At 45.2% G+C, this 19,335-nt stretch overlaps 1 protein-coding gene across 1 annotated transcript; it reads right to left on the reverse strand.

The window, feature by feature from the left end:
• Positions 1-7,073: 7,073 nt before the first annotated feature.
• Positions 7,074-7,508, reverse strand: LOC117130246. The gene has a single exon (XM_033283234.1). It carries the CDS (start codon positions 7,506-7,508, stop codon positions 7,074-7,076), a length of 435 nt encoding a protein of 144 aa, XP_033139125.1.
• Between the last annotated feature and the right edge of the window lie 11,827 nt (positions 7,509-19,335).

Genomic DNA, 19,335 nt, shown 5'->3' on the forward strand with positions numbered 1-19,335 from the left:
AAGTACTACATCTGAACCTCTTTTGATGAGAGTAACACTCCTTAGGGTAATTTGAGTGGTATCAAATTTGGTGCGATTGCCGGGGAGCTTTGATCGCCATTAGATTTAGTTTTATTGATTCTTATTCTTTTCTCTACCCCCTTTCTAATTATCTTTTTCTTGTCTTTTCAGGTGCATGCCCAGCGGTACCAGAAGCAACAAGGAGAAAGACTTGCTGTTCTCAGACGATCCTGCTCACTTGGAATGCACCATCCGTAGAGGTCGACGTTCAACATCGCTCGACGCAACAACATCGTCGCCGATCGATACGCACAACCAACCGTCGACCGACACCAGACCATCATCGTCGATCGATCCCAATCGTTCGACAACGATCGATACTACACCGCGTACGACGATCGATACCATGTTGTCAAAAATGGTAAACATTATTATTCTAACACAGGACGAGAACGGATGTAACACCCCCGAACTGTTTTAGACATCGATCAGTCGCCGGGCAACAATCAAACAAGAACATGCCCGAACAACCTTCCTCTGCCAAGTTCAGAAGTGTCACGACGGGTTGAGAATAGACTTTCCAAGTCGCAAAACATAATTCTGTAACCCAGAATATCCATTCAAAACTCGTTTCCTCTAATCTTCGGCCTGAGGCTTTGCAACCCGTACCGAGTCATAGAGTTGTGTTAGGTTGGACTAACCTAATATCAGATTCAACACGTAACGACTATAAAACATACTTTATTCCATTTATATAAAACATAAAGTTCGCAAGCCCAAAATATTATACATAGGGTCCATGGACGCAGTCGAAAGTAAAACATACATTCATATATCTTGAAAACGAGTCTTTAGCAAAAGATGTTCAATCTACACCAGCTCCTACAGTTCCGCGAGTACTACGGTCCTTTCTATTGGTCACCTGCAAAAGGATGTGAGGAGTTAGTGAACTAGTTTCACTCAGTGAGCCAGGGTTCCCTATCTAGCATATACAACTACCTGTCATTCTAAACCCCAATCCCCAAACACAAGCAAGACGGGTAGTTCAACAATCAATAATCAAGATAATAAAGCATGACCGATTTAAGCAATAAACTATTAAACCATAATAAATCAAAACACTCTTATGAGTGTCGCATCAATCAACCATATATATACTCCTAGGGCCCAACAGAATCATTCTTCCTCCACATAAGGGACACCGGCAATCCCTTCACTATTACACCACACAGGTGTAGGCGCTCGGGAATCGCTTGGTCACGGTCCTCAATCGGAATCGCCATGCCCCGGTCCTCTATCGGACTCGCCGGGGGCTGTCACATCCACGTGTGACACTCGGCCTTGGTGATCAAGCCAAGTTAAACTGAGCACACCACTTTCCGGACCACGACCGGCTTAGTGGTACCATTTGAGCAAGCAACAACCTGCAACCTAATACTAGAACCACCACGAGGTTCTCACAAAACAGTACCAACACGAGGTACACACTATAACAACTATCACAATAATCTGGGTGCTTAGAGTAGTCTTGCTATCCACTTAGCCCAGACATCGTCTCAAGTCTCGGATCCACAAACTGACACCTAGACTGGTCCGGCTATCCTAGCTCGGAAGCCGTCTCCGATGTCAGGAACCTGCATTAAAAAGTCGTTAACAAACAATTAACCGTGACTCACAGTGATTAACCGATGTGGCTTGACTTTCTGATTCCGGAGGCTGACCAAACCCTTTTTATTCCCTCCAAATCTTCGTCTTGATTTCGTACCGTTAATCCCGCAATCTTGTAACACGTCTTGCCTCTCTAAGCAGCTCCTTAAATTATATTATTTTTTTTCTATTTCTTTTCTTCGTTTCTTTTATTTCTCTTCTCTCCTCTTCTTTGCTTCCTTCTCTCTCTTGGTCACGTTGATGTTGGGTGAAAATGGCAAAGGTCCACCTTCCTTTTATAGTAAAACCAGTCTGAATAGAGTTGTGACAGCTGCCCCACCTTCTTTCTTTGATGGCCAAGTCACCTTGACCTTGTCCTTCTCTTCTTTTTCCACGTGAACACATACTCTCTTCAATTTGTCTTCTTCTAACACCTCCTTCCCAAGTTTAATTAGTCATCTCCTTGTCATATTATTTTTCCACGTAGTCATCACTTTCATTTGCCTCCTCTGCAAGATGCCCACGTGTGAGGACAAAGAAAAGCTGTATATGACTAACTCCTCCTTTCTTTAAGACACGTTAAATGCCTCAAAACCATAAGAAATATAAAATATTTCTTTCTCTTCTTTTCTTTTAAGCATGATTAATTAACCCAAATTTGGTGACCAAAACTCCATACTCATTGGTCACTATTCTTTGAAAAGTGGCTTAATTATCCAATTAAGCTGTTGACTTACATTTAATGACATTGCACCATATCATTAAACTGTAGATGACTCCACTTCCCGTCGATACTATCCCGAACCTTTTTTTTTGACGGGGTATTACATCCTCCTCCCCTTATAAGAATTCGTCCCCGAATTCTCTAGGGTTTCGATGATTCCCCTTCTTCCATCACTACATCTTCATGAAAGAACTCTGGATGCGACACTTTGAATCTTAACTCATCCTCCCATGTCACAATTACACGGTTTCGCTTACCCCAAAAGACTTGGACTTGAGGAATCTCTCGGTTCTTTAGTTTTCGTATTCGACATTCACCTATTCGGATCGGTCCCGCTGGATAAGTGAGGTTTGTTTGCAGGTTTTCGATTTGCTCTGTCTCAATAGCGTTGGGATCATGAACATGTTTCCGCAGCATTGATACATGAAATACCGGATGTATCTGCATCTCTTCGGGCAGGTTGAGACGGTAAGCAACATCTCCGATTTATTCTTCAATCTGGTAAGGCCCAATGAATCTTACCGCAAGTTTCCCGACTTTCCCGAATCGATCTTTTCCTTTCTGAGCTGACACTTTCAGATAAACCCAATCACCAATACTGAACACCACTTCTCGCCTTGATTGATCGGCGTACTTCTTTTGTCTACCCTGCGCTTTCTTCATATTGGTTTGAATGATCTCCAACTATTTCATCGTCTCTTTTACAATTTCGGGTCCAAACTCTCTTCTTTCTCCAACTTCGGTCCAACATAAAGGTGTTTTGCATGGCCTCCCATAAAGCGCCTCATATGGTGCCATACCTATGCTAGAATGAAAGTTGTTGTTGTAGGAGAACTCGATTAATGGTAAATGCTTTTCCCAGCTTCCCGCCCAATCCAATATACACATTCGCATCATATCCTCTATGGTTCGAATGGTTCTTTCGGTTTGGCCGTCCGTCTCGGGATGATACGCGGTGCTTATAAACAACTTCGTTCCCACTGCTTTTTGTAAAGCCTTCCAAAAATTTGAGGTGAATCTAAGATCTCGATCAGAGACTATATCTGTTGGCACACCAAGCAACTTCACAATCTGATCCACGTACATCTCTGCCAATACTTCTACCTTATCGGTTTCCTTCATAGGTAACAAGTGCGCCACTTTTGTCAGTCTGTCGACAATCACCCATATTGCATTATTTGATCTTCCTCTAGCCGGCGGTAACCCAGTGATGAAGTCCATGGATATGGAATCCCATTTCCACTGAGGTACTGGTAAGCTTTGTAATAATCCTCCTGGAATCTGATGCTCGACTTTGACTTGTTGACAAGTTTGACATTGAGCCACCCATCGCGCCACTGACTTCTTCATTCCTGGCCAATGATAATACCTTCGGATATCTCGATACATTTTCGTACTCCCGGGATGGATACTGAGTAACGAGTGATGCGCCGACTTCAAAATCTCATTTCGTAGCCCTTCTCCCTGTGGTACTGATATCCTCCCATTAAGTAAAAGTGTACCATCTGCCGCCACATGATAGCCACTTAGGTTTGTACCTTCATGATTCTTGACTTCCTCGATGATTATCTTTAGCTTTTCATCACATTCTTGCTTTTTTCTGATCCGTGTGAGTAAACCTGCTTGGTTTACGGCACGCGTGCCTAAGGACTCACTTGGTTCCCCTTCAATTGCTCGTAATGTCATCAACTTGAGTTCATTTGATAACGCTTCCACTTCCTTTCCAACATCGGACGCCAACTTTCTACGACTTAGTGCATCTGCGACAACATTAGCTTTGCTTGGATGATATTGAATCTTCAAGTCATAATCCGCCACAAACTCCATCCATCGCCTTTGTCGGAGGTTCAGATCAGGCTGCGTGAACAAGTACTTGAGACTCTTATGATCTGTGAATACTTCCACGACTTCTCCATATAAGTAGGATCTCCAAATCCTTAACGCAAACACCACAGCCGCCATTTCTAAATCGTGTGTTGGGTAGTTCTCTTCATGTCTCCTGAGTTGCCTTGATGCATAAGCAATTAATTTGCCTTCATGAGTCAACACACAACCAACCCAACCCTAGAAGCATCTGCGTACACAGTGTAAGGTTTACCATGTTCAGGTAATGCCAATACCGGTGTTGTGGTCAAAGCTTTCTTCAGTCTCTGAAATGCTTCCACGGTTTCTTTTCCCCAGATGAACGGAACTCCTTTTCCAGTCAACTTCGTTAAGGGCTTAGCGATTGAAGAAAATTCCTTGACAAACTTTCGATAATACCCGGCTAACCCGAGGAAACTCCTTACCTCGGTTACCGTTGATGGCCTTTGCCATTCCTCGATGGCTTTCACCTTTTCCGAATCTACAGAAACTCCTTCTGCAGACACTCGGTGCCCTAAGAATCCGATCTCTCTTTTCCAAAAAGAACACTTACTGAACTTTGCATACAGCTTCTGAATTCTTAACCGTTCCAACACTAGCTTCAAGTGTGCTTTGTGCTCTACCTCTGTCTTGGAATATATTAAAATGTCATCGATGAAGATTATCACGAACTTGTCAAGATAATCGTGGAAGACTTCATTCATCAATCTCACGAAGGCCGCCTGTAACACCCCCGGACCGTACCTGGCCGGACTAACCCGGTACGTCCCGGGAGCGCCACAAGTATAGCTCACCGTACCGGTTCGACCAAGAATCAAGAACAAGTCAAGACTCTCGACCAATCCGTTCCAGTTTGCTATGACCTCGATGTCATGGCCTAAGGCTTCACAACCCGTACCACAATCATCGAGTTGTGTCGACCCGGACAAGGTCTAGTATCATTTAACACACAACTACAAATATAAACATCATTTTATTAATAATAGGTAGAAAGCATTTTACAAAACATTACAATACAAAATATCAGAGTTTGAGCTCACGGCCTAGTGCCAAAATGAAAAGAAAGTAATTCCAAAAGATAGTCCGCTTATGCTTATGCCACTTCCAATCTACACCAGCCTAATCCTGTTCTGCTGCGCCCTAAGCTTCCTACCTACGGGTTACCTGCATAGTAGAAGAGGGGATGAGTAATCGGAATTACTCAGTGAGTTCCCAAAAAAATAAACAACAACGACCCCCTTCAGCCCATGCCCCAAACACAATCAACAATTGGTTAGTAAACAACACAGCAGAAGCAACAAACAAACAAGCAAGCAAACAAGCAATTACTAAACAAACAAATGGTCTCACCACCGAGGCCTAACATCACAAAAAGAAAGCTAGACTCGATCCTAGACTTGATCTACACACACAAAAATTCGGATGACACACATCCTGGGATCCCAACACCTCGGAGCCCTAACACATCTCTATACTGAACACTGCCGATCACAAAAACAACAGTCACATGGTCGGAAAACATCATCTCCGGGAATTAGGCTTCTCCCAATCTAACCCGGGCCGCATCGTCATGCAGCGCTTGTCCATGGGCGCGACCCACTTCAAGTGACAAGCCATGGAGAGTAGGTCACTCCACCACTAGAGAATTGGGTATCGCCCAATCTAACTCCATGGTCTCGAACACCTTCGGAGAATTAGGCTTTCCCTAATCTAACCCCGAGATGGCCCATGCTTTAGTCTAGATGCCACACAAACAAGCAACAAGTGTGAGGGAGCTCCACCTCTAACCTCCACGCATATCTAGACTCAAAGCATAACAATCACTCGCCCTAGTCTAGACAAACACACACACAAACACTACTTAGCATGAGGGAGCTTAACCTCAAACCTCGATGCACCTAAGTCTAGACTAAAACTAATAACTAAGCGAGTGACAACTAAACAAATAACAATCAATCACACAACATGTATGCAAGCAGCACACACTTTCCTCGGGGCCCTGCAGAAAATCGATTAACTATGCCCCGAGTCTCCGTTTAAGACCCGTTGGTCAAGCTCGAACCTGCATACAAAACATACACACAAGAAACACACAGGAAACCCACCTTGGCTACTGGCTACAAAGACTATCCAGCACCCCTAGCTATTTCCCCAAAAACGCTAACTAAAAACTACCCGAAAACACTCTTTTTTCTCGGTTTCTCTCTCTAACTCACCACTCTCTCTCTAAGGTAAGCTCTCACGGTTTTGAATGAGAAAAATGAAAGGGAGGGGTCTGGTATTTATAGAAATGGAGGACTGAGGCTGGGCTGGACAAATGGCACAAATGCATGAGGAAAAATGGACACATGTCCCACTATGAAACTTCCGCGGCAAGTAACCTTGCTTCCGGAAGGTTTTTACCTTTCTCCCCAAGTTTTCCCGTTGCTTGGTCGCCAAGTCTCGTCTTCTAGAAGCTTCGTAACTTGGTCGCCAAGTCTTCTTCCAGCCAATGAGAGTTTGCCACGCGTATCGCTCCGTCACTCCTCCGAATCCAATCTGTGGTCGCCATTTCATCGCACCTTTACTTTCTTCGCCATGTCAACAACTTCTAAACCTCTTCTTCAAATGAGAAAACTCATTCCTTGATTTACTTAGACAATGCTTCTCCTTCTTTGGTTTCAAAACGTCGATCTCCTCTTGCTTGGTTTTTATCAATTTTCTCGTACCGGCAGAAAACTGTATTTCGACCATGACCGTTCCTCGTTTCGACCACGACTAAGGTCAAGGTCTTTGACTTTTCTACTTATGAGCAGGGTCATTACATTCTCCCCCACTCATTAGAATTCGTCCCCGAATTCTAAGGTGCTGATGACGTCGCCGCTTCATCTTTGAAGAACTCTGGATAGTTCTGACGAAATATGTCTTCATCTTCCCATGTTATCACCAAGCCGTTTTGTCTTCCCCAAAAGACTTGGATTTGAGGAATCTCCCTATTCTTCAGCTTCTTCAAATGTCGTTCCCCGATGCTTATCGGCCCTTCTGGATATGTGAGATTTGTCCTCAGCTCTGGGATTCTCTCAGGCTCGATAGAATCAGGATCTCGAATGTGCCTTCTCAGCATAGATACATGAAATACAGGGTGTAAATTCATGTCTTCTGGCAGCTCTAGCCTGAAAGCTACTTCTCCTACTCTTCCAATGATCCGGTATGGACCAATGAAACGAACTGCTAACTTCCCGACTTTGCCGAAATGATCCTTTCCTTTCTGAGCTGATACCTTGAGATAGACCATATCTCCAACTGCAAATACTACTTCTCACCCTCTTTGATTCGCGTACTTCCTCTGTCGATCCTGTGCCTTCTTCATGTTTGCTCGGATGACTTGCAGCTTCTCCAATGTTTCTTCAATGACTCCTGGTCCGAATAATCTTCGTTCTCCAACTTCCGTCCAACATAGAGGTGTTCGACAAGGTCTTCCGTACAATGCCTCATATGGTGACATTGTAATGCTGGCGTGGAAACTATTGTTGTAGGAAAATTCTATCAAAGGTAGATAGTTCTCCCACGTACCTGGCCAATCGAGAATACACAAACGTAGCATATCCTCTATTGTCCGGATGGTCCTCTCCGTCTGCCCGTCTGTTTCTGGGTGAAATGCAGTACTGATGTGCAACTCCGTACCCAATGCTCCTTGCAATGCTCTCCAGAATGCTGCTGTAAATCTTGGATCTCGATCTGAGACAATGTTTGCTGGTACTCCGTGTAGCTTCACAATCTGATTGATGTAAAGTTCCGCCAATGTCTCCGTCTTGTCTGTGTCTCTGATTGCTAACAAATGTGCTACCTTTGTCAGCCGATCCATAATAACCCAAATTGCATTGTTTGATCTTCCTCTGGCCACTGGTAATCCTGTGATTAGATCCATGGACACTGAATTCCACTTCCACTCGGGAATAGGTAAGCTTTGAAGTAACCCTCCTGGTACTTGGTGTTTGGCTTGGATTTGCTGGCAAACTTGACACTGCGCTACCCATCTTGCTACTGACTTTATCATTCCTGGCCAATGGTAATATCTCCTCATATCTCTATACATCTTGGTGCTTCCAGGATGTATACTCAAAAGTGATTGATGCCCTAACTTGAGAATTTCCTCCTTGAATCCTCCCTCCTTTGGCACAGTGATTCTTCCGTTGAGTAGCCATGTTCCGTCTTCTGCCATATGATATCCACTAGCATTTGGCCCTCCTTGCTCTCGTAGCTGGTCCATGATGATCTTCAGGTTCTCGTCTTGCTGCTGCGCTCCTCGAATACGTTGAATCAAACTGGCTTGGTTCACGGCTTGCATTCCCAATGGTTCACTAAATTCTCCTTCCAGTGCAGCTAAAGTTACCTTCTTGAATTCGTCTGATAACTTCTCCAAATCTCGCTCTGAGTCTACTTCAACTCTTCGTCGACTCAATGCATCCGCTACCACGTTTGATTTTCCTTGGTGATACTGAATCTGAACGTCGTAGTCCGCAATGAATTCCATCCACCGTCTTTCTCGCAAATTCAGATCCGCCTGAGTGAACAAGTATTTAAGGCTTTTGTGATCCGTAAATACCTGAACTTTCTCTCCATAAAGATACGAGCGCCATATCTTTAATGCAAAAACAACGGCCGCCATCTCCAGATCGTGTGTGGGGTAGTTCTCCTCGTGCTTCTTCAACTGTCTTGAGGCGTATGCAATGACTCTGTCTTCTTGCATTAACACACACCCTAATCCTACCCGCGATGCGTCAGTATACACAACATATGGCATACCCGGCTGGGGTAAGGCAATAACTGGTGCCGTAGTCAATGCCTCCTTGAGCTTGTTGAAAGCTCTCTCCGTATGCTCATCCCAAAGAAATAGGACTTCCTTTCCCGTCAATCGTGTCAAAGGTTTCGCGATTGATGAGAAAGCTTGCACGAATTTTCGGTAATAGCCCGCCAATCCGAGGAAACTTCTGATCTCCGTTACTGAGGTTGGACAAGGCCACTTCTGGATGACTTCAATCTTCTCTGGATCCACCGAAACTCCTTGCTTGGAAACTCTATGACCTCAGAAACTAATCTCGCGCTTCAAGAATCGAAACTTGCTGAGCTTAGCAAACAACTTCCGGTCTCTTAGTCTCTCAAGTACCATCCTCAGATGCTCCTTGTGCTCCTCCTCGCTCCGTGAGTAGATGAGTATGTCGTCGATGAACACAATCACGAACTTGTCGAGGTAGTCGTGAAATACTTCATTCATCAACCTCATGAATACTGCCGGTGCGTTGGTTAACCCGAATGGCATTACAACGAACTCGAACTGGCCGTACCGAGTGTTGAATGCTGTCTTCATTACGTCGTTCTCTGCTATCAGAATTTGGTGATATCCCGAAGTCAAATCTATCTTTGAGAACCAACTCGCTCCTCTTAGTTGATCCAACAATTCATCGATCCTAGGTAAAGGGTACTTATCCTTGATCGTGACATTGTTGATTCCTCTGTAGTCGATGCACAATCTCATGCTGCCATCCTTCTTCTTCACAAACAAAACTGGAGCTCCCCAAGGTGAAGAACTCGGTCTGATGAAACCTTTGTCTAGTAAATCCTCCAACTGCTTCTTGAGCTCTGCTAACTCTGCTGATGCCATACGGTAAGGTTCCTTGGCAATAGGTGCAGCGCTCAGTTCTAAGTTGATGGTGAACGGGTTACTCCGAGGTGGTGGTAACTCCATTAACGCCCGAAACACATGTTCAAACTCTTGGACCACTGGAATGTCTTCCATTCTCAATTCCTTTCCTGTCTCCTCTCCGATGTACGTAAGCGATACCAAGTAGACCTCGCCGTCCACTAAGGCTCTATCTGCTCTCATTGCTGTGACGAACGTTGCTGAGACGCTAGGCTTGATCCCATAATACGCCAATACTCCTCGATGGTCGTCTTCAAAGAAAACTCTTCCTCTTGCACAGTCCAGCCACGCCCGATGCCTTGACAGCCAATCCATTCCTAAAATAACCTCGAAAGCTTCTAAGGGCATGACCACTAGGTTGGCTAAAAGGGTTGCGTGTAAAAGCACAATAGGCACATCCAACAACACCTATTCAGCTTTCAAGGTTTGGCCTCCAGGGGTTAACACCGAGATATCAATATCACGGGTCACAAGGGTTCCTACAAATCTAGAGGCTACTACTGGGTTCACAAAACTATGGGTGGCTCCCGAATCAAACAAAACAACAGTAGGGGTTCCACCAACCAACAATGATCCTAACAAAGATCAACACACTAGCATTCATCCAGAATGTTAACACAACAAACTACAAACGGTTGGTTCACGTTCAGCTGCTACCATCTCCTCCACGTTGACTGCTTTCTCTATTAACTCGAACAAACTCACAAAGTTGACGGCTTGTAGACGACTCCCGATCTCTGGCTTAAGACCTCGTAAGAACTTACGAACTAACACCGCTTCATCTCCATCCTCGTAGTAGATGTATCGACTGAGCTTCAGAAATTCTGATTCGTACTCCCTAACACTCCTTTCACCTTGCTCCAATCGAAGAAAAGCTTGCTCTATTCTGTCTCTTGCTTCTGGAGGAAAATACTTCCTCTGAAATTCCTGCTTGAATGCATCCCAATCCATGTCTTCTACTCCTTGTCTTCGTGTGATACTCTCCCACCAAGACATTGCGTCTTTCTCCAAGTAATGCACAGCTAGGTCTTTCTTGTACTCGTCTGGACACCTGGTGGTTGAGAAGTTCTTCTCTACACGTCGTAGCCATGTATCTGCTTTGAAGGTGTCGGTTTCTCCTTCGAACTTATAGGTACCCATGTTCTTCATCGTAAGAACATACTTCAGGAAGTCTGGTTGTCGAGTTTCAGGTTGATTTGTTTCTGGACTTGGGGTTACTTTGTTGGTTAAGACTTTAGACAAAAGGTTATGTACCATAGATAAGGTTGGATCTGCTGGTCTACTTCCTTCTGCTGGAGCTGGTGCAGGTGCTGGCATAGGTGTAATCGGCTCTGCTGGTCTTGAGTTGATTCTAATTGATGTAGATCCTTCCGAGTCTGCATGAGATGAATGGGGTCTCTGTGGTCCAACGAATGGTTCTGATTCCGCATGCTGAGAATTGGGTGGTGATACTGATAATCGCCACGCTACAGGAGATACGTTCTCCTCACTGTGAGCACGTTCAACGCCTTCCATAGGCCTTGGTTCACTGTCGCCAGTCTGGTTTGCTGAATTCGGAGCATCCCAGAAGTTGTGGTAGTTTGGTACCTCGACCCATCCTGACCCGACGTTCCGAACGACCCGCCTGCTCCTGATCCTTGATTAGACATCTACACAGTTTCAAGGGTTAATCCTAAAGAAAGAAAAAATCCCAAGGAACTAATCCTAAAACTACTCCCTAAAAACCCTAAGCGGAACGGAGTGGTTTCCTAATGTGGCATAAGCGACTCATTTTGACTCGATAAAAAGATTTGAAAAATGTTGCGGTTTATGAGCATGATCGGAAACACGCTCTGATACCACCATTTGTAACACCCCTGGACCGTACCAGGCCGGACTAACCTGGTACGTCCCGGGAGCGCCACAAGTATAGCTCACCGTACCGGGTCGACCAAGAATCAAGAACAAGTCAAGACTCTCGACCAATCCGTTCCAGTTTGCTATGACCTCGATGTCATGGCCTAAGGCTTCACAACCCGTCCCACAATCATCGAGTTGTGTCGACCCGGACAAGGTCTAGTATCATTTAACACACAACTACGAATATAAACATACATTTTATTAATAATAGGTAGAAAGTGTTTTACAAAACATTACAATACAAAATATCAGAGTTTGAGCTCACGGCCTAGTGCCAAAATGAAAAGAAAGTAATTCCAAAAGATAGTACGCTTATGCTTATGCCACTTCCAATCTACACCGGCCGCTTCATGTTCCGCTGCGCCCTAAGCTTCCTACCTACGGGTTACCTGCATAGTAGAAGAGGGGATGAGTAATCGGAATTACTCAGTGAGTTCCCAAAATAATAAACAACAACGACCCCCTTCAGCCCATGCCCCAAACACAATCAACAATTGGTTAATAAACAACACAGCAGAAGCAACAAACAAACAAGCAAGCAAGCAAGCAAGCAAGGAAACAAGCAATTACTAAACAAACAAATGGTCTCACCACCGAGGCTTAACTACACAAAAAGAAAGCTAGACTCGATCCTAGACTCGATCTACACAAACAAAAATTCGGATGACACACATCCTGGGATCCCAACACCTCGGAGCCCTAACACATCTCCATACTGAACACTCCCGATCACAAACACAACAGTCACATGGTCGGAAAACATCATCTCCGGGAATTAGGCTTCTCCCAATCTAACCCGGGCCGCATCGTCATGCAACGCTTGTCCATGGGCGCGACCCACTTCACGTGACAAGCCATGGAGAGTAGGTCACACCACCACTAGAGAATTGGGTATCGCCCATTCTATCTCCATGGTCTCGAACACCTTCGGAGAATTAGGCTTTCCCTAATCTAACCCCGAGATGGACCATGCTTTAGTCTAGATGCCACACAAACAAGCAACAAGCGTGAGGGAGCTCCACCTCTAACATCCACGCACATCTAGACTCAAAGCATAACAATCACTCGCCCTAGTCTAGACAAACACACACACAAACACTACTTAGCATGAGGGAGCTTAACCTCAAACCTCGATGCACCTAAGTCTAGACTAAAACTAATAACTAAGCAAGTGACAACTAAACAAACAAACAATCAATCACACAACATGTATGCAAGCAGCACACACTTTCCGCGGGGCCCTGCAGAAAATCGATTAACTATGCCCCGAGTCTCCGTTTAAGACCCGTTGGTCAAGCTCGAACCTGCATACAAAACACACACACAAGAAACACACAGGAAACCCACCTTGGCTACTGGCTACAAAGACTATCCAGCACCCCTAGCTATCTCCCCAAAAACGCTAACTAAAAACTACCCGAAAACACTCTTTTCTCTCGGTTTCTCTCTCTAACTCACCACTCTCTCTCTAAGGTAAGCTCTCACGGTTTTGAATGAGAAAAATGAAAGGGAGGGGTCTGCTATTTATAGAAATGGAGGACTGAGGCTGGGCTGGACAAATGGCACACATGCATGAGGAAAAATGGACACATGTCCCACTACGAAACTTCCGCGACAAGTAACCTGGCTTCCGGAAGGTTTTTACCTTTCTCCCCAAGTTTTCCCGTTGCTTGGTCGCCAAGTCTCGTCTTCTAGATGCTTCGTAACTTGGTCGCCAAGTCTTCTTCCAGCCAATGAGAGTTTTCCATGCGTATCGCTCCGTCACTCCTCCGAATCCAATCGGTGGTCGCCATGTCATCGCGCCTTCACTTTCTTCACCATGTCAACAACTTCTGAACCTCTTCTTCAAATGAGAAAACTCATTCCTTGATTTACTTAGACAATGCTTCTCCTTCTTCAGTTTCAAAACGTCGATCTCCTCTTGCTCGATTTTTATCGATTTTCTCGTACCGGCAGAAAACTGTCTTTCGACCATGACCGTTCCTCGTTTCGACCACGACTATGGTCAAGGTCTTTGACTTTTCCACTTATGAGCAGGGTCATTACATTCTCCCCCACTCATTAGAATTCGTCCCCGAATTCTAAGGTGCTGATGACGTTGCCGCTTCATCTTCGAAGAACTCTGGATAGTTCTGACGAAATCTGTCTTCATCTTCCCATGTTATCACCAAGCGGTTTTGTCTTCCCCAAAAGACTTGGATTTGAGGAATCTCCCTATTCTTCAGCTTCTTCAAATGTCGTTCCCCGATGCGTATCGGCCCTCTGGATATGTGAGATTTGTCCTCAGCTCTGGGATTCTCTCAGGCTCGATAGAATCAGGATCTCGAATGTGCCTTCTCAGCATAGATACATGAAATACAGGGTGTAAATTCATGTCTTCTGGCAGCTCTAGCCTGTAAGCTACTTCTCCTACTCTTCCAATGATCCGGTATGGACCAATGAAACGAACTGCTAACTTCCCGACTTTGCCGAAATGATCCTTTCCTTTCTGAGCTGATACCTTGAGATAGACCATAGCTCCAACTGCAAATACCACATCTCGCCTTCTTTGATCCGCGTACTTCTTCTGTCGACCCTGTGCCTTCTTCATGTTTGCTCGGATGACTTGCAGCTTCTCCAATGTTTCTTCAATGACTCCTGGTCCGAATAATCTTCGTTCTCCAACTTCCGTCCAACATAGAGGTGTTCGACAAGGTCTTCCGTACAATGCCTCATATGGTGACATTGCAATGCTGGCGTGGAAACTATTGTTGTAGGAAAATTCTATCAAAGGTAGATAGTTCTCCCACGTACCTGACCAATCGAGAATACACAAACGTAGCATATCCTCTATTGTCCAGATGGTCCTCTTCGTCTGCCCGTCTGTTTCTGGGTGAAATGCAGTACTGATGTGAAACTCCGTACCCAACGCTCCTTGCAATGCTCTCCCGAATGCTGCTGTAAATCTTGGATCTCGATCTGAGACAATGTTTGCTGGTACTCCGTGTAGCTTCACAATCTGATTGATGTAAAGTTCCGCCAATGTCTCCGTCTTGTCTGTGTCTATGATTGCTAACAAATGTGCTACCTTTGTCAGCTGATCCATAATAACCCAAATTGCATTGTTTGATCTTCCTCTGGCCACTGGTAATCATGTGATTAGATCCATGGACACTGAATCCCACTTCCACTCGGGAATAGGTATGCTTTGAAGTAACCCTCCTGGTACTTGGTGTTCGGCTTTGATTTGCTGGCAAACTTGACACTGCGCTACCCATCTTGCTACTGACTTCTTCATTCCTGGCCAATGGTAATATCTCCTCATATCTCTATACATCTTGGTGCTTCCAGGATGTATACTCAAAAGTGATTGATGCCCTAACTTGAGAATTTCCTCCTTGAATCCTCCCTCCTTTGGCACAGTGATTCTTCCGTTGAGTAGCAATGTTCAGTCTTCTGCCATATGATATCCACTAGCATTTGGCCCTCCTTGCTCTCGTAGCTGCTCGATGATGATCTTCAGGTTCTCTTCTTGCTGCTGCGCTCCTCGAATACGTTGTATCAAACTGGCTTGGTTCACGGCTTGCATTCCCAATGGTTCACTAGATTCTCCTTCCAGTGCAGCTAAAGTTACCTTCTTGAATTCATCTGATAACTTCTCCAAATCTCGCTCTGAGTCTACTTCAGCTCTTCGTCGACTCAATGCATCCGCTACCACGTTTGATTTTCCTGGGTGATACTGAATCTGAACGTCGTAGTCCGCAATGAATTCCATCCACCGTCTTTCTCGCAAATTCAGATCTGCCTAAGTGAACAAGTATTTAAGGCTTTTGTGATCCGTAAATACCTGAACTTTCTCTCCATAAAGATACGAGCGCCATATCTTTAATGCAAAAACAACGGCCGCCATCTCCAGATCGTGTGTGGGGTAGTTCTCCTCGTGGTTCTTCAACTGTCTTGAGGCGTATGCAATGACTCTGTCTTCTTGCATTAACACACACCCTAATCCTACCCGCGATGCGTCAGTATACACAACATATGGCTTACCCGGCTGGGGTAAGGCAAGAACTGGTGCCGTAGTCAATGCCTCCTTGAGCTTGTTAAAAGCTCTCTCCGTATGCTGATCTCAAAGAAATAGGACTTCCTTTCCCGTCAATCGTGTCAAAGGTTTCGCGATTGATGAGAAAGCTTGCACGAATTTTCGGTAATAGCCCGCCAATCCGAGGAAACTTCTGATCTCCGTTACTGAGGTAGGACAAGGCCACTTCTGGATGACTTCAATCTTCTCTGGATCCACCGAAACTCCATGCTTGGAAACTCTATGACCTCAGAAACCAATCTCGCGCTTCCAGAATCGACACTTGCTAAGCTTAGCAAACAACTTCCGGTCTCTTAGTCTCTCAAGTACCATCCTCAGATGCTCCTTGTGCTCCTCCTCGCTCCGTGAGTAGATGAGTATGTCGTCGATGAACACAATCACGAACTTGTCGAGGTAGTCGTGAAATACTTCATTCATCAACCTCATGAATACTGCTGGTGCGTTGGTTAACCCGAATGGCATTACAACGAACACGAACTGGCCGTACCGAGTGTTGAATGCTGTCTTCATTACGTCGTTCTCTGCTATCAGAATTTGGTGATATCCCGAAGTCAAATCTATCTTTGAGAACCAACTCGCTCCTCTTAGTTGATCCAACAATTCATCGATCCTAGGTAAAAGGTACTTATCCTTGATCGTGACATTGTTGATTCCTCTGTAGTCGATGCACAATCTCATGCTGCCATCCTTCTTCTTCACAAACAAAACCGGAGCTCCCCAAGGTGAAGAACTCGGTCTGATGAAACCTTTGTCTAGTAAATCCTCCAACTGCTTCTTGAGCTCTGCTAACTCTGCTGGTGCCATGCGGTAAGGTTCCTTGGCAATAGGTGCAGCGCTCAGTTCTAAGTTGATGGTGAACGGGTTACTCCGAGGTGGTGGTAACTCCATTAACGCCCGAAACACATGTTCAAACTCTTGGACCACTGGAATGTCTTCCATTCTCAATTCCTTTCCTTTCTCCTCTCCGATGTACGTAAGCGATACCAAGTAGACCTCGCCGTCCACTAAGGCTCTCTCTGCTCTCATTGCTGTGACGAACGTTGCTGAGACGCTAGGCTTGATCCCATAATACGCCAATACTCCTCGATGGTCGTCTTCAAAGAAAACTCTTCCTCTTGCACAGTCCAGCCACGCCCGATGCCTTGACAGCCAATCCATTCCTAAAATAACCTCAAAAGCTTCGAAAGGCATGACCACTAGGTTGGCTAAAAGGGTTGCTTGTAAAAGCACAATTGGCACATCCAACAACACCTTTTCAGCTTTCAAGGTTTGGCCTCCAGGGGTTAACACCGAGATATCAATATCACGGGTCACAAGGGTTCCTACAAATCTAGAGGCTACTACTGGGTTCACAAAACTATGGGTGGCTCCCGAATCAAAAAAAAACAACAGTAGGGGTTCCACCAACCAACAATGATCCTAACAAAGATCAACACACTAGCATTCATCCAGAATGTTAACACAACAAACTACAAACTACTAACTACTCTACACAGAAATAAACACGCAAAAGAGAGTTAGCACCCAAACAAACCTGTCACATGACCTCTCGACGGTCCCGGAGCACTAGATGGAGTTTCCTCCATCTCCAAGGCATAGACTCTCCCTTCGGATGCAGGAAGTTCTCTGGTCGGTCGGTTTGGTTGGGTACGCGCAGACGATCCTCTTCCCTGTCCTGGACGGTTCACAGTACACTCGTTGGCGAAATGACCTTTCTCTCCACAGCTGTAGCAAGTATCCGATGCCTTCCAATCCGCCTTCTCGGCCGTTGAGTTGGTGCATTCACGAGAGTAATGTCCCAACTGACCACAATTGTAGCACATCACTTGTGCCTTCGGCTTCTTTCCATGTCGTTTGAACTGACCCTTTCTTCCTTTCTTCTGGTTGGTTCGCAACTTATCATCCTTGGACTGACTGCTCTGAGGTTTGGGGTTTGATCCAACGGTTGGTTCACGTTCAGCTGCTACCATCTCCTCCACGTTGACTGCTTTCTCTATTAACTCGAACAAACTCACAAAGTTGACGGCTTGTAGACGACTTCCGATCTCTGGCTTAAGACCTCGTAAGAACTTACGAACTAACACCACTTCATCTCCGTCCTCGTAGTAGATGTATCGACTGAGCTTGAGAAATTCTGATTCGTACTCCCTAACACTCCTTTCACCTTGCTCCAATCGAAGTAAAGCTTGCTCCATTCTGTCTCTTGCTTCTGGAGGAAAATACTTCCTCTGAAATTCCTGCTTGAATGCATCCCAATCCATGTCTTCTACTCCTTGTCTTCGTGTGATACTCTCCCACCAAGACATTGCGTCTTTCTCTAAGTAATGCACAGCTACGTATTTCTTGTACTCGTCTGGACACCTGGTGGTTGAGAAGTTCTTCTCTACACGTCGTAGCCATGTATCTGCTTTGAAGGTGTCGGTTTCTCCTTCGAACTTATAGGTACCCATGTTCTTCATCGTAAGAACATACTTCAGGAAGTCTGGTTGTCGAGTTTCAGGTTGATTTGTTTCTGGAGTTGGGGTAACTTTGTTGGTTAAGACTTTAGACAAAAGGTTATGTACCATAGATAATGTTGGATCTGCTGGTCTACCTCCTTCTGCTGGAGCTGGTGCAGGTGCTGGCATAGGTGTAGTCGGCTCTGCTGGTCTTGAGTTGATTCTAATTGATGTAGATCCTTCCGAGTCTGCATGAGATGAATGGGGTCTCTGTGGTCCAACGAATGGTTCTGATTTCGCATGCTGAGAATTGGGTGGTGATACTGATAATCGCCACGCTACAGGAGATACGTTCTCCTCACTGTGAGCACGTTCAACGCCTTCCATAGGCTTTGGTCCACTGTCGCCAGTCTGGTTTGCTGAATTCGGAGCATCCCAGAAGTTGTGGTAGTTTGCGTACCTCGACCCATCCTGACCCGACGTTCCGAACGACCCGCCTGCTCCTGATCCTTGATTAGACATCTACACAGTTTCAAGGGTTAATCCTAAAGAAAGAAAAAAATCCCAAGGAACTAATCCTAAAACTACTCCCTAAAAACCCTAAGCGGAACGGAGTGGTTTCCTAATGTGGCATAAGCGACTCATTTTGACTTGATAAAAAGATTTGAAAAATGTTGCGGTTTATGAGCATGATCGGAAACACGCTCTGATACCACCATTTGTAACACCCCCGGACCGTACACGGTCAGTCCATGGGAAGGACCAGCATGCTGATATATGTTCAGTACATGGATCAGTCCACGGTCAGTCCATGGGAAGGACCAGCATGCTGATATGTGTGGTCAGCATGCTGATATATGTTCAGTACACGGATCAGTCCACGGGAAGGGACAGCTTGATGATATGTGTACTGACATGGTGCATCAGTTGTCCAAAATCAGTACACGGTCAGTCCATGGGAAGGACCAGCATGCTGATATGTGTGGTCAGCATGCTGATATATGTA

The sequence above is a fragment of the Brassica rapa genome, unplaced genomic scaffold (genome assembly GCF_000309985.2).
Source record: "Brassica rapa cultivar Chiifu-401-42 unplaced genomic scaffold, CAAS_Brap_v3.01 Scaffold0388, whole genome shotgun sequence".
Taxonomy (NCBI): domain Eukaryota; kingdom Viridiplantae; phylum Streptophyta; class Magnoliopsida; order Brassicales; family Brassicaceae; genus Brassica; species Brassica rapa.